The 25,859-nt window shown below is 37.5% G+C and overlaps 2 protein-coding genes across 9 annotated transcripts in view; one reads left to right on the top strand and one right to left on the bottom strand.

Moving 5' to 3' along the window:
* The window catches only part of ACRV1 (acrosomal vesicle protein 1), a 216,818-nt gene extending 201,970 nt beyond the window's left edge, over positions 1-14,848 (top strand). For 2 of the 4 annotated variants that reach the window (XM_055095060.2, XM_008973332.4), the window contains 3 exons: positions 1,747-2,247; positions 3,570-3,689; positions 7,330-14,848. In XM_055095060.2, coding sequence (XP_054951035.1) covers positions 1,747-2,247; positions 3,570-3,689; positions 7,330-7,454 — 746 coding nt within the window. In that variant the 3' untranslated portion in view covers positions 7,455-14,848. The remainder of the gene's footprint in view (positions 1-1,746; positions 2,248-3,569; positions 3,690-7,329) is intronic. The other 2 variants (XM_003819918.5, XM_008973333.4) reach the window with 2 other exon arrangements.
* Positions 3,793-25,859, bottom strand: part of CHEK1 (checkpoint kinase 1) — a 51,098-nt gene continuing 29,031 nt past the window's right edge. For 2 of the 5 annotated variants that reach the window (XM_055095057.3, XM_063608863.1), the window contains exons 13-14: positions 24,625-24,747; positions 22,822-23,762 (exon numbers count right to left, since the gene is read on the bottom strand). In XM_055095057.3, coding sequence (XP_054951032.1) covers positions 24,652-24,747 — 96 coding nt within the window. In that variant the 3' untranslated portion in view covers positions 22,822-23,762; positions 24,625-24,651. Of the gene's footprint in view, positions 4,121-22,821; positions 24,748-25,859 lie in introns of those variants that run through there. The other 3 variants (XR_010113505.1, XM_057299289.2, XM_008973330.7) reach the window with 3 other exon arrangements.

Genomic DNA, 25,859 nt, shown 5'->3' with positions numbered 1-25,859 from the left:
CACATGGTGACACGAGTCATAAACTATAAGATCAAGAAATTAGCATGCTTTTTCATGTCTCCTTTCTATATCAGAAACATCTCTTTATCAAAATTTGTGTTAATTATTGAAAAACCAGTCAAGTAGATAGTATTTATGTAATAAGTTTAAAAAATAAAAACCTCCAAAAAGCTTTACTAAATCTTACCTTTCCTTTATCAACATATTCTCACCCTAGTCATTTAGAAAGTCACTGATTGTAAGTACTGCACTGTGCCAAGAAAATATATCTATCCAAGATTCTTAGAGTTTTGAGTACTCTGGGGTTTTAGACTACCTCAGCCTCAAAGATCCAATAATTCCTCTCAGCTTTTGGCTAGAATTAAATAACTTGGTTGTTGTAGTCTACTTGTCCTCCTCTAGGTGGCTCAGTTTAATCAAAGAGTAATAATCAAATTATCTGTTTTGTGCTTCTGTTCACTTAAAATATACTTAAGGAATATTTGTCTGACAGTCAATGATGAGATGGATTGGCCAGACACAGTGGCTCATGCCTGTAATCCCAGCACTTTGGGAGGCTGAGGCAGGCGGATCACTTGAGGTCAGGAGTTCAAGACCAGCCTGGCCAACATGGTGAGACCCCCCGTCTCTATTAAAAATACAAAAATTAGCCAGGTATGGTGGCATGCACCTGTAATCCCAGCTACTCGGGAGGCAGAGGCAGGAGAATCACTTGAACCCGGGAGGCGGAGGTTGCAGTGAGCCAAGACTGTGCCACTGTACTCCAGCCTGGGCAACAGAGTGAGACTCTGTTTTTGAAACAAAAAAAAAAAAGAAAGAGATGGATTAAAGGTAGAAGAGACTGGCCAGAAAAAAATACCCATGTAAGAGTTTTGTAATTCCCAGTGTAAGGTGGGAAGAAAAGAAAAATAAAATTGAGTACTAGGCAATGGTGCACTTCACAATTTATCTTATTAAGTACTCAGGACAACTCCATGAAGTGAATGTAAATGGTATGTCACAAGGATACAATTCATATATGTGTGTGTGTCTATATATATATATATATATATATATAAAATATGCCTAGACTTTTTTTTTAACCTTAATATCTTATAGCAACTTTGCTCTCTGAATCCCCAACCCACATGGATTGGGGATTGAGTGTGAGAAAATACTTGACATTACCAAATACAGGTGGCTTAATCCCTTCTGATAATTTTTGTGGGCTCATACTGGTCATCCCTGTCCAAAGGTTAACTCTTCCGCCCTTAATTTAGGTTACAAATACTCAGGTATTGAAAACTACTTGCTTTCTCTCTCCCTCTTCTATCTCTACTCTTCTTGTCTTTCACCCATAGAGGAATGGGAGGGAGGGTTGGTGGCGAACTTCTGATTCTATCAGGGATGGTATCCTGACTTCCTGATGCTGACTTTGTCAGGGAGGCACATTCATTTTCCTTCAGGGGTTTTTTGTACATGGATGAGTGGATTCTCCTAAGTAGTTCTTAATATTGGGGAACTTAAGATTCTTCCCTTCAATCCCAGAGGTGGCCTCTGTTTGTTTCACTAAACACTTCTGTCCTCCATGGCCTTTTGGGATACTTAGTTGATTTTTCCCAACATCTGCAGTCTTCAGGTGCCCAATCTAGGCCCACAGGAAACCTAGGAGTCTCATAACATTAGCCTAACTCCATAGGAAGATAGTCTTTATCCCATTCTCTCTGTCAGCTTCACCAACTCTCTTCTGTTCCTTCTCCATCCCAGGAACATCAGGTCAGCCTGATGAGCTTTCTGGCTCCATAGATCATCAAACTTCAGTTCAGCAACTTCCAGGTGAGTTCTTTTCACTTGAAAACCCTTCTGATGCTGAGGCTTTATATGAGACTTCTTCAGGCCTGAACACTTTAAGTGAGCATGGTTCCAGTGAGCATGGTTCAAGCGAGCACACTGTGGCCGAGCACACTTCTGGAGAACATGCTGAGAGTGAGCATGCTTCAGGTGAGCCCGCTGCGACTGAACATGCTGAAGGTGAGCATACTGTAGGTGAGCAGCCTTCAGGAGAACAGCCTTCAGGTGAACACCTCTCCGGAGAACAGCCTTTGAGTAAGCTTGAGTCAGGTGAACAGCCTTCAGATGAACAGCCTTCGGGTGAACGTGCCTCCGGTGAAGAGCCTTCTGGTGAGCAGGCCTCGGGTGAACAGCCTTCAGGTGAGCACGCTTCAGGGGAACAGGCTTCAGGTGCACCAATTTCAAGCACATCTACAGGTGAGCCACGTTTGGATGGGTGCCAGTCATTGACTTCAGGTGGGAAATGGGGAACACATCAAGAAAACCCAATTTTAGGGAAGGAGTGCAGAAGAAAGAATTGTTAACACTTCACAAACAGCTCTCTCAAAGTCTCTCTAGTTCTCTTCACAATCATACCAAGAGGCATGTGGGAGCCTGAAAGCTAAACAATATGGAGGGCCCTCTATAAGAAAAATAAAACAAATACAAAATGCCAGTACCCCTCCAACGTCACTCTCCATAAGAAATTATGAATACACAGCCCTTCCGACTTCCCTAGAAGGGGATCATGAAAGTGCAGAGTTCTGAAGACTAACCTTCATTAGCTTTATGCTAACCCTGCCTCTTAAACCATGTTAGAATGCTATAACTTTACAAATTCTGTAAAGAGATGTGTGCAGCTGGTGGTTCTTTTTGTTTGAACATGGAATGTAAAGCTATTTTCTTTTAGATCCAGAAATGAGTTCCTAGGACAACTGCTAGTCTGTGGCTCTTAATTAAAAGGGTTTGTTCTGGGAAAGAAAACAAGACCCAAAGTTTGATGCCTCAAGTTATTACAAGACATAGTTCACATTTCACTCTATTGTTTAAATATCATTATTCTAAATTTTCAGATGAAAGAAGTGAGGCAAATGTAATATGTCCAATGTCACATGGCTAGAAAGTGGCAAACTTTGGATTCAAACTTAGGACTGTTCAAAGCCCATAATCTTTCCACTTCTTTAGGCTTCCCAAACTGGGGGATTAGCAGTAGAGACAGTAAAAGAGGCAACATGGAAGTATTTCAAAGATAGTGCTGTTAGTGACCTTCAATAAGGTCAATTTGAAAATGGAGAAGGACACAGACTCTTCACAGGGTTTGCAATGTTAGAGCATTCTAACATAGCTTATTAATCGGTCAAATATGACTCCAAGTGTTTGTGCCTTGTGGGTGAGAGTATGATGGGGAGTACAAAAGGGAGATGAAAATCACACATACATTTTGCTCCTATGGTGTCACATGACAGAAGGGTATCTAATGATAAATGCCCAGGAAGTCAATGCAGATATGGACTGGAGTAAAAATATTAGAGAGAGAAATTTGGGATTCATCAGCAATGAGGGTCAGAGATGAAGAAGAATGAAGGAATTTCCTCTGGCACAGGTCTGTCAGACACAGGGCCCTCAGATCCCCAAAAAGAACTAAGAAATAAATGTGTAGTATCCATGCTACCTATTGCCCATTACCCCTCCCAGATGTGAATCAAGGCTACACATCTGGTCCACAAGGAAATGTAATCAGGCTTATCTTAAATTTTCAGGCACAATATTAAATTGCTACACATGTGCTTATATGAATGATCAAGGAAAATGTCTTCGTGGAGAGGGAACCTGCATCACTCAGAATTCCCAGCAGTGCATGTTAAAGAAGATCTTTGAAGGTATATGGGGACTTCATGAGGCAATTTCTGCCTGAGAACACATCAACTTACTTCTGGTAGGGGGCAGTTGGAGTGACAGGGGCCCAGGAAAGAATCAAGGAACTTGAAGATTCAGAACTTTATTTTTTCAAGGACTAAGAACAGAATCCCTTGCCAGGCGAGGTGGCTCACACCTATAATCCCAGCACTTTGGGAGGCCAAGGCAGGTGGATCACTTGAGGTCAGGAGTTCCAGATCAGCCTGGCCAACATGATAAAACCCCATCTCTACTAAAAATACAAAAACTAGCCAGGTGTGGTGGTGGGCACCTGTTATCCCAGCTACTTGGAAGTCTGAGGCAGGAGAATCGCTTGAACCTAGGAGGCGGAGGTTGCAGTAAACTGAGATCGTGCCATTGTACTCCAGCCTGGGAGACAAGAGTGAAACTCCATCTAAAAAAAATAAAGAAAGAAAGAAAATAAAGAATAGAATTCTTTATTCTATCACCAGGTACCGATGAAGAGATAGATGCCCTTCCCATTAGGCCTAAGAGAAGGCAGAGAGACTAGCTGTCTCTTCCCATTAAAGCAATGTGTTGATTGCCCCATGAGCCATTGGGACATTGACTGTAAGCTATAGCTATATATTCCTGGGACCTAGCACAATGTCAAGCATATGATAGGCATTTAGTAAATATTGAATGGATAAACTAATAAACAACTGTCTACAAGTCTGTGTTCACAGGTTACCAGACCAGTCTGAGTATATTCCCACACCTCTTTACCCTTACTCTCAGTTCCTCATCCCTAAAATAAGGGATACTGGTTATTTCCATCCCAGGAACCACACTGCCTGACTCCTCTTGTAGTTTTTCTTCTTCCTCACTAGAAATGTCATTTCCCTATTTCTACATGCAGACATTCATCCACCATCACTTGGAAAACATTAATGACACATACCATGAACCCCTACAGAAAGATGACTCAAATATAAACTGTGTACAAAGAGATTATTATGTTATAATGTAAGAAATAAGAAACAATATCACAAGGGAGAAAATTGTGTCTTAAGAAAGGCACGTATAAAGTGCAGAGAGTTCAGGGAAAGGAAAGATTAGAGGTGCAGAGAAGTATGGGGAGAAGGTGGTATTCAGAAAATGCTTTGAGGGAACATTTACAATTTGGGCCAGGAGTTCTCAATCTTGTTTGTACATTACAATCACCTGAGCAGCTTTAAAAAATCCTAATGTTCAGGCTGCACCAAAGCAATTAAACCAGGATCTCTGGGGATAGAATCCAGGCATCAGTATTTTTTTAAAGGCTCCTAGACAATTCCGATGTGCAGTCAAGATTAAAGAGATACTGATTTAGTCATACAGCAATGGTTGATGGGTATTCCAGAGACAGGGAATGAAAGCAAAAGTCAGAAAAGTGCAGGATGTAAATAGGAAAAAGAGCAAAGAGTTTTTTGAGGATGGTGAGCAGAGACATAGAAGATAAACTTGGAAAGGTTGACTGGAGCCAGCTGATACAAGAGCTTCAGTGTCAGTTAAAAAGAGTTTGAATTTAACAGTTCTCCCTTATTTATTGCTTCCAGACAGTAAGATATACATTTTTAAATACCTTTATCATTTAATCCTCACAAAGTAGGAGCTTGCCTAAAGACCTGTTACTAGGAAAAGGCAGAGCCAGTAGCCCATCCAGGTTGGTCAAAGCGCTTCTTCAGGAAGATTACCTTAGAAGCAAGTTACAGTGGACACAAGAGAACCTGTTAAAGGGCTATTGTAATATTTCAGTAAAAGGTAATAGGAATGACTGATGGAAAGACTTATTAACATCTCTCCCGTGTCTTTTCACTCATTCTGCATCCCTGTTTACACTCTACACTTACTCCAGCTACGCAAGTCACCATTTCCTGAACAGTTTCATGTTTTCTCCAGTTATGCTTCAGCCTGAAATTATCCTTTCCTTTCTAATCGAAATGCTAACAATTCTTCATAGCTTAGTTCAGTCTCACTTCCTTCCTAAGAATTTCCTTGATACTATGCCCCCCTTAATCAAAATACCAAAATTAATCATTTATTTGCCAGCATAGCATATAACATGGTTTTTCCATTTCATGTAATAATTGGCTATTTTTATCTCTCTCAGGTCTTGACATCAAATGATGTTATTAATCTTTGCATTCTCCAGAGTCTAGCATAGTTCCTTACTAGGTCCGTTAATTTTTTTTTTTTTTTGAGATGGAGTCTTGCTGTCACCCAGGCTGTAGTGCAGTGGCGCGATCTCGGCTCACTGCAACCTCTGCCCCCCAGCGATTCTCCTGCCTCACCCTCCTGAGTAGCTGGGATCACAAGCGCCTGCCTGGCTAATTTCTGTATTTTTAGCAGGGACAGTGTTTCACCATTTTGGCCAGGCTGGTCTTGAACTCCTGGCCTCAAGTGATCCACCCGCCTCGGCCTCCCAAAGTGCTAGGATTACAGGCATGAGCCACTGTGCCCGGCCAAATGTTTGATAAATGGAAACCGAGTGACAGAAACAAACTAGATTGCAAGTAGAACTGACAGACCTTCACAACAAATTGGATGGAAAAAGCAAAGGGAAGAATCAGAGATGACAGAGGTTTTGAAGGAGTGGTACAGGAAGTATATAAAGGAAACTCACAAAAACAAGCAGGTTTGGGGAGGAAGGTAATGAGTTTCATTTTGGGCGTAGTAAGTTTTAGATGCCCTTAGCATATTGGCATGGAGGTGATCATCGGTTAGTTGGTAATGTGACAGTTCAACTTGGGAGAGCAGAAATAATTGGATCCAGAGGAGTAGATGAGCAGTGGGGAAGACCTTGTCAGAAGCAGAGAGTATCAAGAAAGGGTGTAGTTTCAGGCCAGGTGCAGTGGCTCACGCCTGTAATCCCAGCGCTTTGGGAGGCTGAGGCGGGCGGATCACAAGGTCAGGAGATCGAGATCAGCCTGACCAACATGGTGAAACCCCGTCTCTAATAAAAATTACAAAAATTAGCCGGGTGTGGTGGTGCACCTGTAATCTCAGCTACTCAGGAGGCTGAGGGAGGACAATCGCTTGAACCTGGGAGGTGGAGGCTGCGGTGAGCTGAGGTTGCACCACTGCACTCCAGCCTGGGCAACAGAGCGAGACTGTCTCAAAAGAAAAGAAAAGAAAAGAAAGGGTGTAGTCCACAGTATGATGTGCAAGCAAAGAGGTTAAAAAAGTCCTAAGAAAAGGATGCAGAATTTGATGAGTAGATCTCTATGACTTTTGAGAGAGGTTTCAGCATAGTGGGGTCATGATTCAGACTGTGAGGGGCCAAGGTGAGGAGGATAGGCAGACTCTGGGAAGGCTGTAAGGAAAGGAAGGATAGTGCTAGGGGAGTAGCACGATTAAGAGAAAGTATTTTAAATTTGGGGTAACCTGAGCATCCTTGTAAACCAAAAAAGGAGTCCATAGAAACGGACTGACAATATAAGAAAGGAGTGGACAACTGATGGGGGGCAAGGTCCCAGAGGAAGCAAATAGAAGAGAAAGAGAAGGGATAATGGACAAGTGGAGGTCTTGACCATCCTGCATGGAGACACTGAGCATCACAGATAAAGGCTAAGGTTGGAGGACGAAGCTTTCTGCTCACTAGTCTGTCTCTGCTCCTTTCAGGTGGAAAACTCCAATTCATGGTTCAAGGGTGTGAGAACATGTGCCCAACTATGAACCTCTTCTCCCATGGAACCAGGATGCAAATTATATGCTGTCGAAATCAATCTTTCTGCAATAAGATCTAGAAGCCTGGGCCCTTGCTTGTTTTGACTCAGGCAGTAAAAAGCCTCCATCACTCTATTTGGCTCATTTTATATTTAGTTCCTTCCCCAGTCAACAACTGACCACATCTGCCTCTGCCTGAGCATTAGGATGCTCAAACATCCTATCTTTCTTCTTCTATTCATGCTTTTATCCATTCTTCTCTGTCCTGTCTTCCCTCCTCCAACTCTCTCTCTCAATATTCCTGATTTTTTTTTCAATAAATTTCACATGGTTAAAGCACACAGGCTCAAGACAGACCTTTTTTTTCCCCATTAATCTAGTTGCAGGGCCAACATGAGCTTCCTTCCACACCGACACTAAAGTGGGTGCATTTTGTAAGCATTCCATATTTATGAAAGTAAAGGAGTCTCCAAGGGCAGAGACAACAAAGAGGAATGCAAAGTAGGTATTAATCTTTTACAGGGTGTAAACGTGCAGGTACTTCTGACACCCCCCCTTTTCCATCCCTACACACTCTTCCATTTATTATGGCATACAAAAACTCAACTCTTCTTTGGCTCTTGAGAGTTTCTAGTCTTCAGTAGTCCACTACTACCGTAATGATAATAGTATAATGATTCCTTATTTGCTATATATTGCAGCAGTTCATAATGCTTAAATCATTTTTTTCACACACAATGTTACTGAATCATCTATACAGGATAGGAGGGCAAACGGAAATACTAAACAGTCCCTCATATAAGTGTTATGTTCTTCAAGGTGTTTTCACATACACGGTCTCATCTGATCCTCAGGAAAGATCCCAGAGTGGTAGACAGGAAAGATGGCATCATCCTTTTTTGCAAATAAGGAAATGTGACACAGAGATGTTTTCTTTATTCATACTCCATGTTGTTCCAAATTTACCAAGGTTACAGAGCTACAGAGAGCTACAGGCAGATTCCACAACCAAATCTGCAAGATCTAAATCTGAGCTGTTTCCACCACAATGAAAGTAGCCAGAATGGTTCTAAGAACTCTTAGAACAGTACAACAAGAAGTCAATTTTACTGTACATAAAATTTAAAATTTCAACATATATACACATCATGACCCCTTCCCCAAAATATACTGCTAACAAGCTCTTCACTGGCAATAATGGTAAGCTGGAAGAAAATGGAACATCTTCAAACTTCTGAAGGAAAATTATTTTGAACTTATACTCATACCCCTAGATAAAACAGTATACAAAAATAAAATCCCCAAAGCAGGAACTAAAATCCTAAATGAATTTTCAACTTGGCCAGAAGGGAAATGAAAGCCTGCCAACATTGTCAACACTAATAACTTTTTTTTTTTGAAGGGAGAAGATAAATAATAGTCTACTAGGTATAGGTGTTGAGGGAAAAATGTAAGTTCAAATATGTTGTTAAAATTTAAGGAGCCAGGCATGATGGCTCACACCTGTAATCCCAGTGCTTTGGGAAGCTGAGGCAGGAAAATAATTTGAGACCAGCTTGGGCAACACAGCAAGACCCCGTCTCTACAAAAAGTTAAAAAATTAACTGGGTATGATGGCTCATGTCAATAGGCCTACCTACTTGGGAGGCTGAGGTGGGATAATCACTTGAGCCCAGGAGTTCAAAGACAGCCTGGGCAACATAGTGAGACTCATCTTAAAAAAAAAAATTTAAGGGTAGGAAAATTCTGGCTTCCATTTACAGTGGAATAATTTGAAGTAACCCTCTCACAGGTAACAATTATATGTTCTGGACAAAACATAAAAAAAAGATTTGAAAGCTCCTCCAAAGGAACTGAAGAGAAGTCACCAATAAAAAGAGAGATTTGTGAGCTTATGCTGCAGGGTACTTCTCAATCCATGCATCACAGGCTGGCAAAAAGCCACAGGCTCACTGGTTTGAGGTTTCAGAGAACATAGGTTGGGCCTAGCAGAGCAGCTGCAAAATTAGGGGGTACTCCTGAAAAGAAGACAGCCACAGAGAAGCCCCTAAATTTGAGGATAACCTCTGACCAAATTCTTGTCTGGTCACTGACTCCAGGAGGCTCAAAAACAATAACATCTGAAAGCTGAAAAAACAGGGCAGCGATTTTAGCTTCTGTCCACATTGAGGGAGACAGACCTAATAGAACAAAAGTCAATACTCTTCAGAGGAACAGAAGAGTACAGAATCTCTACAATTCCTCATTTACTATGTCTACTATGTAATAAAAAATTATTACACATAGAAAAAGCAGGGAATTGTGACCCATAGCCAAGAAAAAAAAGCAGTCTATAGACCTTGACCCCCATATGAATCACAGATATTGGAACAAAGTGAACAAAGGCAATAAACAGCTATTACAGATACATTCAAGAATGTAAAGGAAAATAGTGCCATATGAATAAACAGACAATGAATCTTACACAGATACTGAAACTATAAAAATGAACCACTGGAAATTATTGTATTTACTGTACTAAGAAGTGCAATAATTGAGAAAAATCCCTGCATGGTTTAATAGCATATTGGAGACCATGTTTAGTCACCAAATTTGAAGACAGATCAATAGTAATTATCAAATCGGAAGAACACAGGAAAAGAATTAAAGAAAATAAAGCTTCAATGAACTGTGGAACATAACAAATAATATGTAAGATATTGCAGTTGAGAATAGGAAAGAGATGAGACAGAAAAAGACATTTAAATAAATAATAACTAAATTTTGCCAAATTGGGTGAAAAACATAAACTTATAAAATCTAGGAAGCTCAATAAACTCAAGGGAGGATAAATACAAAGAAATATGCCTAGGCATGGTCGGGCACAGTGGCTCATGCCTGTAATCCCAGCACTTTGGGAGGCCGAGGCGGGTGGATCACGAGGTCAGCAGTTCAAGACTAGCCTGGCCAACATGGTGAAATCCCGTCTCTACTAAAAAAATACAAAAATTAGCCAGGCGTGGTGGTGGGCACCTATAATCCCAGCTACTTGGAAGGCTGAGGCAGGAGAATCACTTAAACCCGGGAGGCGGAGGTTGCAGTGGGCCGAGATCGCACCACTGTACTCCAGCCTGGGCGACAGAGCGAGACTTCATCTCAAAAAAAAAAAAAAAAAAAAAAAGGAAAAAAGAAAAGAAAAAGAAATATACCTAGGCACATAATAAGCAAATTACTGAAATTCACAGAGAAAAATTCAAAACTGGTCTAAAGAAAAGATACATTACATATAGTGGAACACTGATACAAATGTTGACTGATTTCTCATCAGAAACAATGGAGAGCAGAAAACAAGAGGAGATACTTCAAAGTAATGAAGGGAAAATACTGTCAGCAGAATGTTATCTCCAAGATAATAACCCTTCAAAAGCGAAGGTAACACATTTCCATATAAACCAAAGCTAAGAGAATTCACAACCAGTAGATGCACACAAGCTAAAAGAACTTCAGGCTAAAGAGAAACAATACCACGTGGAAACCCTGACCTACAGGGAGAAATGAACAGTCCCAGATATAGTAAAGATGTGGGTAAATTTAAGACATACATACTATTTTTCTGAATTTTAAAAGCCATGGCTGCACAGACTTTTTTTTAATGTAAGTAGATACATGTGACAATAATAGCACAAAGGATGAGGAGATAAGTGGACCTATACTTTTGAAAGGTTCTTATTTTTAAGTGAAGTAGTACAATATTAACTTTAAACTGTGATAAGATATGATAATCCTTGGAAAAAAGAATTTAAAAAAATACAGAAAGGTACAGTTAAAAAGCTAATAAATAAAATGAAGGCTGGGGACGGTGGCTTACACCTGTAATCTCAGAACTTTAGGAGGCTGACATGGGAGGATTGCTTAAGCCCTGAAGTTCAAGACCAGCCTGGGCAACATAGCAAGACCCCCTCTCTAAAAACTATTTTTTAAAAAGTTATCTGGGCATGGTGACATGTGCCTATAGTCCCAGTTACCCAGAGACTAAGGCAGGAGAATTCCTTGAGCCCAGGGATTTGAGGCTGCAGTGAGCTATGATTGTGCTACTGCACTATACCCTGGACAACAGACAAGGTCTGTTTTTGAGACAACAGATCTTGTCTCAAAAATAAATAAATAATTAATTAAAAATGAGAAATTAAAATGAAATATAAAAAAACCCCCAACAATTAGGTGGGTCAAATAAAAATGTTAAACAAAAAAAACAGCAAAAATCCAAATATCAATAATTGAGTATACATCATCACTACAGTGGTCTTGTGAAAATGCATAACTTGAACCCAGTAATGTGAGAACATGAGATAAAACAAAATTTAGGGAAATTATACAAAATAGCTGGTCTGTATTTTTCTAAAGTATCAAGGTCAAGAAATATAAACATCGAGGAACTATTCCAAATGAAAGGAGACTAAGGGGACATGAAAACCATGCATGATCTGGGTTTGAACACAGGCAAGGGGAAAAACTTTTTTTTATAAAAGACATTATTAGGACTGATAAAATTTGAATGCGGACCTTGAACTAGACAATAGTGTTATATCGATGTTAAATACCCTCATTTCTGTTAACTAAACCAGGTTGTCTGTGAGAAGGCCTTTATTCTAAGGAAATACATACTGAATTAATTAGAGGAAAAATACTAGCAACTGAGACTTAATGATGGGATACATTATTTAGACTAATCCTTACAATGAACATAGTAACTAAAACTTACTGGAAACTCTTTTAAAAATCAGCCAGGTGTGGTGGCTCATGCCTGTAATCCCAGCACTTTTTGGGAGGCTGATGTGGGTGGATCATTTGAGGTCAGGAGATCGAGACCAGCCTGGCCAACATGGTGACACCCCATCTCTACCAAAAATACAAAAATTAGCCGGGCGTGGTGGCATGCACCTGTAATTCCAGCTACTTGGGAGGCTGAGACACAAGAATTGCTTGAACCCAGGAGGCAGAGGTTGGAGTGAACTGAGATCATGCCACTGCCCTCCAGCCTGGGTGACAGAGCAAGACTTTGTCTCAAAAACAAAAAACTTAGTACTGGAAGTCCTAGCCAGAGCAATGAGGTAAGAAAAAGAAATGAAAGAGATTCAAATAGGAAAAGAAGTCAAACTCTCTCTCTTTACTGATGATATGAGTCCATACATGAAAAACCCTAAAGAATCTGACACAAGGCTCCTGGAATTGACAAAATCAATGTACGACAATCACTAGCATTTTTATAAACCAATAGTGTTCCAGCTGAGAACCAATTCAAGAGCACAATCTCATTTACAATAGAGAGGAATCATTTACAAGGAATAATACACAGCCATGAAAAAGAATGAAATAATGACCTTTGCAGCAACATGGATGGAGCAGGAGGCCTTTATACTAAGTGACCTAATGCGAGAAGACAAAACCAAATACAACATGTTCTCATTTATAAGTGGAAGCTAAACATGGAGTATACATGAATGTAAAGATGAGAACAATAGACAGTGGGGATCAATAGCAAGGAGAGAGAGAGATGGGGGAATGGACTGAAGAACCATCTGTTGGGTACTATGCTTACTGCCTTGGTGACAGGATCACTGGGACCCCAAGCCTCAGCATCGTGAAATTATCCCATGTAATAAACCGGCATGTGTACCCTTTAATCTATAACAAAGGTAAATTTTTCTTTAAAAAAACAAACAAACAAACCGAAAAACAAAAACAAAACAACAACAACAACAAAAAAAGTTGGCTGAATGGATTGAAAAAAGAAATCAAGATTCAACTATATCCTGCCCCAAGAAACTCACTTTACGAAGATACATATAAACTGAAAGTGAAGGGTTGGAAAAATATATGCCAAGTAAACAGAAAGCAAAAAAGACCAGGATTACCTGTATTTATATCAAATAGACTTTAAGCAAAAACTGTAAAAGGAAATAAAGAACATCCTTATAGATTGTTAAAGAGGTCAATATAGCGAGAGAAATAAAAATAGTAAATATACATGTACCCAGCACCATAGCACCTAAATATATAAAGCAAATATTACTAGATCTAAAGGAAGAGACCGACCGCAATACAGTAATATTAGGGGCCTTCAACAACCCACTTTGGCAGTGAACGGATCATCCAGATCATCAAAGAAACATCAGAGGTAAACTACACTTTAGACCAAACAGATCTAACAGACATTTATAGAACATTTCATCCAACTACTGCAGAATACATGTTCTTGTCATCACACATGGAACACTTTTCAAGTCAGACCATATGAGAAGCCACAAAACAAGTCTCAACAAATTCAAAAAAGTCAAAATCATATCAAGTATATTGCCCAACCACACTGGAATAAAACTAGAAATCAATAAGAGGAACTTTGCAAGTTGTACAAATACATGAAAATTAAACAATGTGCTTCTGAAAGACCAATAAGTAAAAAGAAAAAAAAAATTAGAAGTAAAATTAAAAATTTCTTAAAACAAATGAAAATGGAAACATGACATACATCAAAATCTATGGGATCCAGCAAAAATAGTGCTAAAAAGGAAATCTGTAGCAATAAATGCTTACATAAAAAAACAGAAAAAAAATAAACAACCTAAAAATGCACCTCAAGGAACTAAAAGAACCACATTTTTTTAAAAAAATCAAATCCAAAGTTAATAGAAACAAAGAAATAAAGATCAATGTAGAAATAAATAAATTTAGACAAAAGTGAATAAGATAAATGAAACAAAAAGTTGTTTTTTGGAAAAGATCAACAAGATTCAAGAAATCTTTACCTAGACTACAAAAAAAAAAAAAAAAAAAAAAAGGGAGTGAAGACCCAAATAAATAAAATCAGAGATGAAAAAGGAAAAATGACAACTGGTACCACAGAAACACAAAAGATCATTAGAGACTATCATGAACATTATATGCCAAAAAATTGGAAAAGCTAGAAGACATGGATAAATTCCTGGATACAAACAACCTATCAAGATTGAACCATAAAGAAATAGAAAACCTGAACATATCAATAATGAGTAGCAAGACCAAAGTAGTAATAAAAAGTCTTCCATCAAAGAAAAGCTCAGGACCTGATGATTCACTGTTGAATTCTATCAAACGTTTAAAGAACAACTAATATCAATTCTACCCAAACTACTCAAAAAAGTGAAGAGGAGGGAATAGTATCAAACTGATTTTACTAGGCCAGCATTACCATAATACCAAAATCAGGCAAAGATGTAACATAAAAAGAAAATTCCAGACCAATATCCCTGATAAATATAGATGCAAAAACCGTCAACAAAATACTACAAAACAGAATCCAAAAAACACATTAAAAAGATCTTCCCCATGATCAGGTAGAATTAATCCTAGGGATGTAAGGGTAGTTCAACATATGCAAATCAATAAACATGACATATCAGCATCAATAGAATCAAGGACAGAAACCAAAAAAAAAAAAAAAAAAAAAAAAAACAAAGCTGGAGACATCATACCACCTGACTCCAAATTATACTACAAAGCTATAGTAACCAAAACAGACCGATACTGGAATACAGATACACATGTAGACCAATGAAACAGAATAGAGAACCCAGAAATAAATCTACATTTTTATAGCCAACTCATTTTCAACAAAGATGCCAAGAACCTACACTGGGGACAGTCTCTTCAATAAATGATTCTAGAAAAACTGGATATCCATAGGCAAAAGAATGAAACTAGATCCGTATCTTTCACCATACACACACACAAAAATCAACTGAAAATGGATTAAAGGTCTAAATGTAGGACCTGCAACTATAAAACTACTAGAAGAAAACATTTGGAAAACACTAAGAGGACACGGGTCTGGGCAAAGGTTTTTCTGTGGAAGACATCACAAGTACAGGAAACAAAAGCAAAAACAGACATAGTATCACATCAAGTTAAAACATTTCTGCACAGCAAAAAAAAATCGGAATGAAGAGACAACCTACAGAATGGGAGAAAATATTTGCAAAGTATCCATCTGACAAGGGATTAATAACCAGAATTCACATGAAACTCAGACAGCTCAATAGCAAATAAAACAAAACAAATCTGATTTTAAAATGGGCAAAAGAACTGAACAGACATTTCTCAAAAGACATACAAATGGCCAATAGGTATATGAAAAAATGTTCGGCCAGGCATGGTGGCTCACACCTGTAATCCCAGTACTTGGGGAGGCTGAGATGGGTGGATCACTTGAGGTCAGGAGTTCGAGACCAGCCTGGCCAACAAGGTAAAACCCTGTCTCTACTAAAAATACAAAAAATTAGCCAGGCGTAGTGGCGGGTGCCTGTAATCCCAGCTACTTGGGAGGCTGAGGTAGGAGAATTGCTTGAACCCAGGAGGTGGAGGTTGCAGTGAGCTGAGATCGCACCATTGTACTCTAGCCTGGGCGACAGAGTGAGACTCTGTCTCCAAAAAAAAAAAAAAAAAAAAAGTTCAACATGACTAATCAGCAGAGAAATGCATATTACCACATTGAGATATCTCTCCTGTTGAAATGGCTATTATCCTGGAGGCATCATACTACCTCACTTCAAACTATACTGCAAGGCTACAGTAACCAAAACAGCATAGTGCTAAGTACAAAAAGCAGACACATAGACTTGTGGAACAGAATAGAGAGCACAGAAGTAATGCTGCACACCTACAACCATCTGATCTTCGACCAAGTTGACAAAAACAAGCAAGGGGAAAAGCACTCAAATGGAAAGTGGATTCAAACAAGCAATGGAAAAAGGACTCAATAAATGATGCTGCGATAACTGACTACCCATATGCAGAAGACTGAAACTGGACTCCTTTCCTGTACCACAAACAAAAATCAAGTCAAGATGGATTAAAGACTTAAATGTAAAACTAAAACTATAAAAACCCTGGAAGATAACCCAGGAAACACCATTTTGACATAGGCCCTGGAAAAGATTTTATGATGAAGACATCAAAAGCAATTGCAACAAAAACAAAAATTAACAAATGATATCTAATTAAACTAAAGAGCTTCTGCATGGCAAAAGAAACTATCAACAGAGCAAAGAGACAATCTATGGAAAGGGAGAAAATATTTGCAAACCACGTATTCAACAAAGGTCTAATATCCAGAATCTACATGGAACTTAAAAGGAAAAATACGTAAAAATAAACAAATAAAAATAAAAACTGCTCTCTAATATTAAATTTTAAAAAGCAATTCAGTGGAGGAAAGATAGCCTTTTCAACAAATGGTGGAACAACTTAAGATTCAGAGGCAAAAAAATGAAATTCAACCTAAGGTTCACACCTGTACGAAAATTAATTTGAAATGCTTCAGTCTTAAGCTGTCAAAATTTAAGAAAAAACACTGGAAAAAATCTTCAGAATCTAGGCTTATTCTAGGATAGACAACAGAAACATGATCCATATAAGAAAAAATTGATAGATTGGATTTCATTGAAATTAAAAACTTCTGCCCTATAAAGCACCCTGTTAACAGTATGAAAAGATAAGCAACAGAATGGGAGACATATTTGTTTTTTTTACAAATGACATATTTGACAAAGGACTAGTATCTCGACTACATAAGTAGCTTTAAAAACTCAATGTAAACAAATCTAATTGGAACACGAACAAAAGACATGAAGAGATATTTCACCAAAGATACATAGATGACAAATGAGTACATGAAAAGATGTTCAACATCATTACCCACTAGGGAAATGCAAATTCAACTCACAATGAGATATTACTACATACCTATCAGAATGGCTAAAACAAAAAATAGTGACAACATTGATGAGGATGTGAAGAAACTGCATTACTCATATATTGGTGGTGAGAATATAAAATGGTACAGCCATTCTGGAAATGAGTGGCAGTTTTCTCGAAAACTAAACATATGACTACCATATAATTGAGTAGTACCACTCCAGTACATTTATCCCAGAGAAATAAAGACTATATTCACACAAAAGCCTGTAGATATTTATAGCAGCTTTAGTCACAATAGCAAAAAAGTAGATATAACAAAGATGTCCTTCAACAGGTGAATGGTTAAACAATACCGTGGATACCACATAGCAATAAAAAGGAATGAACTTGATACAGGCTAACAACCTGGATGAATGTCCAGAGAATTATGTTGAGTGAAAAAAGCCAGTTCCAAAAGGTACAATACTATGTGATATTTATGTAACTGCTGTAGTATGAATGCTTGTATTCCCCTCCAGACAAATTAATATACTGAAACCCAATTCCCAATGTGATAGTATTGGGAAGTGGGGACTTTGGGAAGTGATTAGGTTATGGGGAAGGACCTTCCTGAATGGAATTAGTGCCCTTAAAAAAGAGGCCCTAAAGAGCTGCTTTGCCCCTTCCACTATGTGGGGACACAGTAAAAAGGTGACATCTATGGGGAAGAGGCCCTCACCAGACACTGAATCTGCTGGCACCTTGAACTCAGACTTCCCAGACTCCAGAATTGTTAGAAATAGATGTTTGTTGTTTATAAGCCACACAGTTTACAGTGTTTTTGTTCTAGAAGCCTAAACAGGCTAAGATACCATTCTTATAATGACAAAATTACAGGAACAGAGAAAAGATTAGTAGTTGCCAGAAGTGGGAGGAAAGTGAATGTTGCTATAAAAGGGTATCATGAGGAATTCTGGTGCTGATGGAAATGTCCTATCTGGACCTTATCAATGCCAATATCCTGGTTATATTATTTTATTGGATACCAGTGGGGAAAACTGAGTGAAAGGTGCACAGGATGTCTCAGTATTAACTCTTACAACTACATGCAAATCTACTATCTCTTCAAAGATATGTATGTACATATATTTACATAGAAACACATATATATTATCAAAATAGACAACAATTGTATATACATTAAAAAGTGTAAAGATCTTTGATTGTCAGAAAGAGGACAAGAGACTGACTTCACACTATAACAAGTATGCATATTGTAATAGCTAGAGTAACCCTCAAAAAAATAAGTATATAGATTCCAAACTAGGAGAGGAGGATAAATAAAATGATTTTTTAAAAATACTAAGCAAGGTTGGGCGTGGTGGCTCACGCCTGTAATGTCAGTACTTTAGGAGGCCAAGGCGGGCAGATAACTTGAGGCCAAGAGTTTGAGACCAGCCTGGACAACATGGTGAAACCCTGTCTCTACTAAAAATACAAAAATTAGCCAGACATGATGGCACACACCTATAATCCCAGCTACTGGGGAGGCTGAAGCACAAGAATCACTTGCACCCAGGAGGCAGAGGTGGCAGTGAGCTGAGATGGTACCACTGCACTCCAGCCTGGGTGACAGAGTGAGACCCTGTCTCAAAAATAAAATACTAAGCAAGACAAAAAATTTTTTAAGGCAAAAAAAATGGTAGAAAAGAATGCAAATCCAGTGGAACCAAAGTAAGATGATAGAAATAAATCCAAATATATCAGTAATTACAGTGAAAGCAAATGGAATAAATGGTCCATTGAAAAACAAATACTGTCAGATTGGATTTTAAAAATAATTAAAAGAGGGACATTTTACATGATTTAGAAAGGTAAAAGTAAAAAGATAAAAAGTTATGCCAGGCCAGGCGCGGTGGCTCACGCCTGTAATCCCAGCACTTGGGGAGGACGAGGTGGGCTGATCACCTGAGGTCAGGAGAAACCCCATCTCTACCAAAAATACAAAAATTAGCCAGGCGTAGTGGCGCATGCCTGTAACCCCAGCTACTCGGGAGGCTGAGGCAGGAGAATCGCTTGAACCCAGGAGGCGGAGGTTGCAGTGAGCCAAGATCGTGCCATTTCACTCCAGCCTGGGCAACAAGAGTGAAACTCCATCTCAAAAAAGTTATGCCATGCAAACTTTTTCTTTTTTTTTTTTTGTTAATAAATCCTTTATGAAAATCATATAAATATTAGCCAAAAGAAAGCAAGTGGGGCTAGATTAATATCAGATAAAGAATATTTAAGGCAAAAGTATTATATCTATAAAGAAGTTACTTCTAAATAAATAAATGGTTTAATTCACTAAGAAGATATGACAAGTATGTATCAGTATATAACCTAAGGAAATAGTCCCAAAATGTATAAAGCAAAATTAACAGAACCTAGCCAGGCATGGTGGCATATACCTGTAGTCCCAGCTAGTTGGGAGACTGAGGCAGGAAGATCGCTTGAGCCTAGGAGCTTGAGTGTAGCCTAGGCAATATAATGAGACCCTGTCTCTTAAAAAAAAAAAAAAAAAAATGAGAACCACAAGTAAAAATACACAAATCCAAATCATAGTAAATTTTAACATGCTTCTCTAGTAATTCACTGTATAAGCAGTAAAGATATGTAAGATCTGAATATGATTAACTCAGTTAATTACATGGAGATATACAGAAGCCTGTACCCAACAATTGTAAAAACTATCACTATCAAGCAATTCTACTTCTAGGTACATACCCAAGAAAACTGAAAATCTGTGGACACACACCAAGCTGTAAAAGAATGTGCACAGCAGCCTTATTCATAATAACCAAGAAGTAAAAAGAACTAAAATGTCCACATAATGAACAGAATGTACAATACATACACACACACGAAAATTATTCAGCCATAAGGAGTCCTGATACATGCTACAACATGGAGAATCTTGAAACCATTAAGTGAAAGAAGCCACACATGTATTATCCAATTCTATTTATATGAAATATCTGGAATAAGCAAATCCACAGAGACAAAAAGTAGGTTAGTATTTTCCAGAGACTGGAGGAAGAAAAAGTGGGGAGTGACTGCTAATGAGCAGGGAGGTTCTTTCTGAAAGGATGAAATTGTTTTAGAATTTGAGAGTGGTGATGGTTGCATAACTTCATGAACATACTAAAAACCACAGAAGTGTACTTTAAAGGGAGCACAACACTTTAAAAAGTGAATTTTAAGGTATGTGAATATCTCAATAAAAACATTTTTTAAATAAAAACAATTCCCAAAGGCCTAGAAATTCAGAAACATAATTCAAAATAATTTATGGATCAAAAAATATATCATATAAAGATCTGAGAACTACAATGTAAAAATATAGAAAAAAGTCATAACAATATTAGAAAAAAAATTTGAGCTGGATAACAAAAATAGTACACATAAAAATTTGTGGCATGAAGAAAAATGGTACTTAGGAAATTTATAAAATGCCTATATGCAACATATAATTGACACAGGACTAGTATCTCGAATGTATTTATAGGATATGCAGAAAATAGAAGAAAGATCTGAAACTATCATAGCAATCAAACCCACAAATCTAGACTTAAGAAAATCATAGAGTAAACCAGCTGGATTCTTCAACCAATAAACTGCAAGAGAAAAAAAAGGGAATAAAGAGGGAACTTACAGACTAAAAGCAACTTAAAAGACATCAATCGATTATTATGTTTAAACTTTATTTGGATCTGATTCAATACAAAGTATAAAAAATAATTAAAACATTTGAATACTTGATTGGATATCAATGAAGACTAGTGAAAAAAATAATGATCTTTTCAATAACCAGTGCTAAACTGGATAGCCATATGAAGGAAAAAAATGAAACCTAATCTCTACCTCACATTCTACACAAAAGCCAATTTCAGATGAATTATAGACCTAAATCAGCCAAAAAACAGGCCAGGCAGGCATGGTGGCTCACACCTGTAATCCCAGCACTCTGGGAGGCCAAGGCAGGATGATCACTTGAGCCCAGGCATTCGAAACCAGCCTCGGCAACACAGTGAAATCTGGTCTCTTCAAAAAATAAAAAATTTGCTGGGCATGGTGGTGCATGGCTATAGTCCCAGCTCAGAAGGCTGAGGTGGAAGGATCACTTGGGCCAGGGAGGCTGAGGCTGCAGTGAGCTGTGATTGTGCCACTGCACTCCAGCTTTGGAGACACAACAAGACTCTTAAAAAAAAAAAAAAAAAAAAAGCAAAAGCCATAAAGCTTTTAAGAAGATTACATGATTACATACAAGAAAATCTTCATGATCTTGGAGTAGTGAATGACTCCTTTAATACAAAATATAAAACAATAGACAGAAGAAAGGTCTAAATAGGACATTAAAATTACAAATGTTCATGAAGAATGGAACAATAAGCCACAGAATGGGAGAGTATATATATTCAATACATGTAAATTGACAAAGGACTAGTATGCTGAACATATGAAGAACTGAAATTATTAAGAAAAAGAAAAGGCAATTAGAAAAATAAGCAAAAGACTAGAACAGGCATGTCATAAAATGCTCTACCTCGTTTAAACTTAGGAACAAGCAAATTAACACCACACATATATCATTACACAGCAACAACTTGTTAAAACAGACTAGACCAGACTGGGCAACATGGTGAGACCCTGTCTCTACAAAAAATACAAAAGTTAGCCAGGTGTGGTGGCATGTGCCTGTAGTCCCAGTTACTTGGGAGGCTGAGGCAGGAGGATTGCTTGAGCCTGCAAGGCTAAGGCTGCAGTGAGTCATGTTTGTACCACTGCTCTCCAGCCTGGGCAGCAAAGTGAGGCCCTGTCTCAAAGGAAAAAAAAAACATTAACAAAAACAAAAACAACAACTTATACTGACCACACCAACTGTAGGTGAAAATTTGGAATACTAGAAATACATTCTGTTGCTATGAACATTCTTATACTTTAGATCATTCCAAACTGTTTTTCCAGTAACTGTACACTTTTCTCCTATGGAAACACTAATTTGTACAATCACTTTAGAAAACAGTTTGTCATTATTCTATCCTAATACCCAGCTATTCCTCTTCTGGATATATACCTTAGACTCTAGGACCTAGCAAAACAAATGAACATGTACAAGAATGTCCTTAGAAGAATTTTATAATAGCATCAAACTGTACACAATCCAAATATCAATTAGCAGCAGAATAGTTAGTGGGATGTTCATAAATACATCCTATATAAAAATTAAAATTAATGAATTCAATATGCACAAAAGCATGGCTATAAAAAATCAACACATGAAAAATACAGCAAAATGTATATAAAGTTCATTAATAAAAACCATATTAATTAAAAATACATAAACTAAATGATATTATTTGCATAAATAGCTGAGAACACTCTAAAACACACCAAGGAAAAGATTATCACCAAAGTCTATTTTGTGATTATTTCTGGGGGAAAGAAGTGGGTTGTGTTTGGGAGACTGCATATAGGAAGTGCTTAAGGGTCTGTAAATGATCTTTCTACAATTGAGTTGTGGTTAAGTGAATGTTAACTTTACAACTGCACATTGAAGTGTACATATTTTATGTATTTTTATATAATTATGCTTATCTCAACAACCACACACACTGTACACATTACACACACACACACATACACACACACACACACACACACACACACACACAAGCATAGGTTGATTTTTCCATCAAAATTTGAACTGTTATCTTCAGGTAGTAAATTTTACACATTTTTATTTTTAATAATAGGAGTAAATACCTTCCCACAACAATATAATGAACATTACAGGAAAATTAAGGCAACTTATTATTTACAGAATGCCTTTCTGTGCAAAACAGGACACTATACTCTTCCTGCACATTAAAGCATTAAAGATTAAAATAACTCTAAAAGGTACTTATTATCAGTGTCTTTACTGAGGCAATTACCAGTGCTCAGATAAATAAATGTCAGAGCTAATCCAAATATGAAACTTGAAATTTTCCCACCATTCTATACAAATTCCCTCAGCAAACAGAGGAGGTTATTATTTTAGATAAGTCAGGGAAAGACTTTGCAGAGGAAGTAACATTTCTGAGATGGAGAAAACTAGGAGAGGAACAGGTTGGAGACAGGAATCAAAAGGTGTTTTTGGTCATCAGATGCCTACTAGACATTCAAGTGGAAATGTAAAGTAGGTAAAAGGTTAGAGCTCACAGAAGAGGTTCAAGTCAGTGAGAGCTGTTTTTGAAAAATATTAATGACTCAGATAATTCTCAAGAACAAAATTTCTCCCATATTTGAGAATTTATACTGACTCAATTCTTAAGCATACCGTAAATAGGTTCAAATAAATAAAACAGGTTTGAATTTATTCCTCCTATGGGTATACTCCAGTAACACAATTTGCCAGTATACATTAATATGTGATAAACTCTAATCATAACATTCTACATGTTCTTGGCTTCAGATTAAAATAACTGATTAATTTTATAATGTTTTACAATTTTAAAAATTTTTATTAGAGGTAGGGTCTTACTCTGTCATCCAAGCTGGAGTGCACTGGTGCAATCATACCTCACTACAGCCTCAAACTTCCAGGTTCACGCGATCCTCCTCTCTCAGCCTCCTAAGTAGCTGGGACTACAGGCAGGAGCCAAGGCCTCAACCTAATATGCCCCAAAGTTGATACAAATTTTATTAGAAAAACAAAGTTTTTGTAAGTCTAATAGGTAAAGGAACAAAGAATCAGATCTATTTTTCTTATAGCTTCCTTACTCTTCCCTTCCCTCTTTTATTCTTTATCACCTAAAAGCTTGGTCACCAGTAAGTTGAAAAGGTTAAAATATGGCTATGAAAGTTGAAAATATAGAAAAATATTTAAGATGTTCAACAGTAATTTTTAGAGTAAAGTTAGTTAAGCACTAGAGTTTATGCAACACTGTAAAATACAAGTATTTTACTAACTACACTGGAAAAAACACCTACTTGCAATTTTAATTAATCATTATAATTCAAAAACAGGTTTATATAACTGGCCAGGCCCTTTTGAAAATATAAGTACAAATCTTGGGGATATGTTTTGAAGCTGGCTTCGCTTCACAGACTGATAAATCTACTGTCCAAAAGTCACAAGAATTATGTCTTTATTGGTTCATCTTATAATTAAATCAACATGGAAGAAATATGTACTTTTTGGATTAAACAAAATGTTTTGATAAAAATGAGATACGTGTGTATAAAAGCTGGAAAACTCATGTCCCCTGAAACTTGGTTTCCACCAGATGAGTTTCAAATTCAGATACTAAACATACATGAAGAAATAATCAAATGAATTCTATTCATCCTTTCCCCAAAGTTTTGCTTACAATTAAGATATAGGTATTATTTGTATGCCGAACAAACAAAATAAATTGGAAGATGTTTGGATAAACAGGGGAATGAACACTTCAGGAACTACTGTTTGCAGTTTGCAGGACAGGATAATCTTCTCTAGGAAGAATAATGTCAACATAGCAGCACTATATTCACCAGGATTCCCCAGAGCCAATGGTCCGATCATGTGGCAGGAAGCCAAACCTTCTGGCTGCTCACAATATCAATCAGCTTCCCTTTAATCTTCAGGAAGTGTCTCTTGAACTCCAATCCATCACCCTATATTAGAAATAATATTAAAAAATTATGTCAAAACAAAAACAAAAACAAAATTCTGTCCTAAAATCAATCTCTTTGTAGTGGTAACAAGAGACAAACATCTTTAGGTATGTCTAGCTACCATTTTCTTTTAGGTCTGTTTATGAAGACCAAATATCCTGGCAGAGAAAATTGTTACACAAATAATTCTGATGTGGTTTCATGACCATCACTGTTCCTACTGCACTGAGCTCAGAGAGCAGATAAACATGGCATCCTATCTGTTTCAGGTGTTGGTATATCTGGACCTAAGTCATTACATTCCATAGGCAGTGAGGGTTTGGAAACTAACGATAAGCTATACAACTAAACTGAAGTCTTGTTGTCATAACACTATTGACCAAAATCAATAGATTTAGTTATGAGAAGAATTTCATTATACTACGATCTTAATTTAATTCTGTAGCAAGCATCTGAAAAACAGTATTGCAGCAAATCTCTAATACAAAGAGTACGGCGGCAAATGCTCTAACACAGCAGCTACCCCTCCAATCCTCTTTAGAGCCACATACGATCTCTCAGAAAATAGAGAAAAATGTTATTTTGGTTTTATATATCAAGGGCTGTAATACTATCATCTTAGAATCAATGATTTCTAAAGAAATCATCATAAATATGAACAAAAAAATCTATGCATAAAATAGCAATCACAGAATTATTATAACTGGTAAAGGTTCATTAAATTATAATGAAATATTTGTAACAAATCATAATTTTTATTAAAAGACATAAATCAAGAAAAATATTAAAATGCTTCGAAATATTAATGTGATCACTGAAAATTTAGAATTATTTTTATTTTCTCATTTTTTGCTTATCTACATTTTTCACAAAAGCAGAAATTTTTTTTTTTTGAGACAGAGTCTCTTGTATTGTCACCCAGGCTGGAGTGCAGTGGCGTCATCTCGGCTCACTGCAACCTCCGCCTCCCAGGTTCAAATGATTCTCTGCTTCAGCCTCCCAAGTAGCTGGGATTACAGGCACCCACCACCACGCCTGGCTAATTTTTTGTATTTTTAGTAAAGATGGGGTTTCACTATGTTGGCCAGGCTGGTCTCAAACTCCTGACCTCG

The sequence above is a fragment of the Pan paniscus genome, chromosome 9 (genome assembly GCF_029289425.2).
Source record: "Pan paniscus chromosome 9, NHGRI_mPanPan1-v2.0_pri, whole genome shotgun sequence".
In the NCBI taxonomy this organism is placed as follows: Eukaryota; Metazoa; Chordata; class Mammalia; order Primates; family Hominidae; genus Pan; species Pan paniscus.
This window is presented reverse-complemented; position numbering and strand designations above follow the sequence as displayed.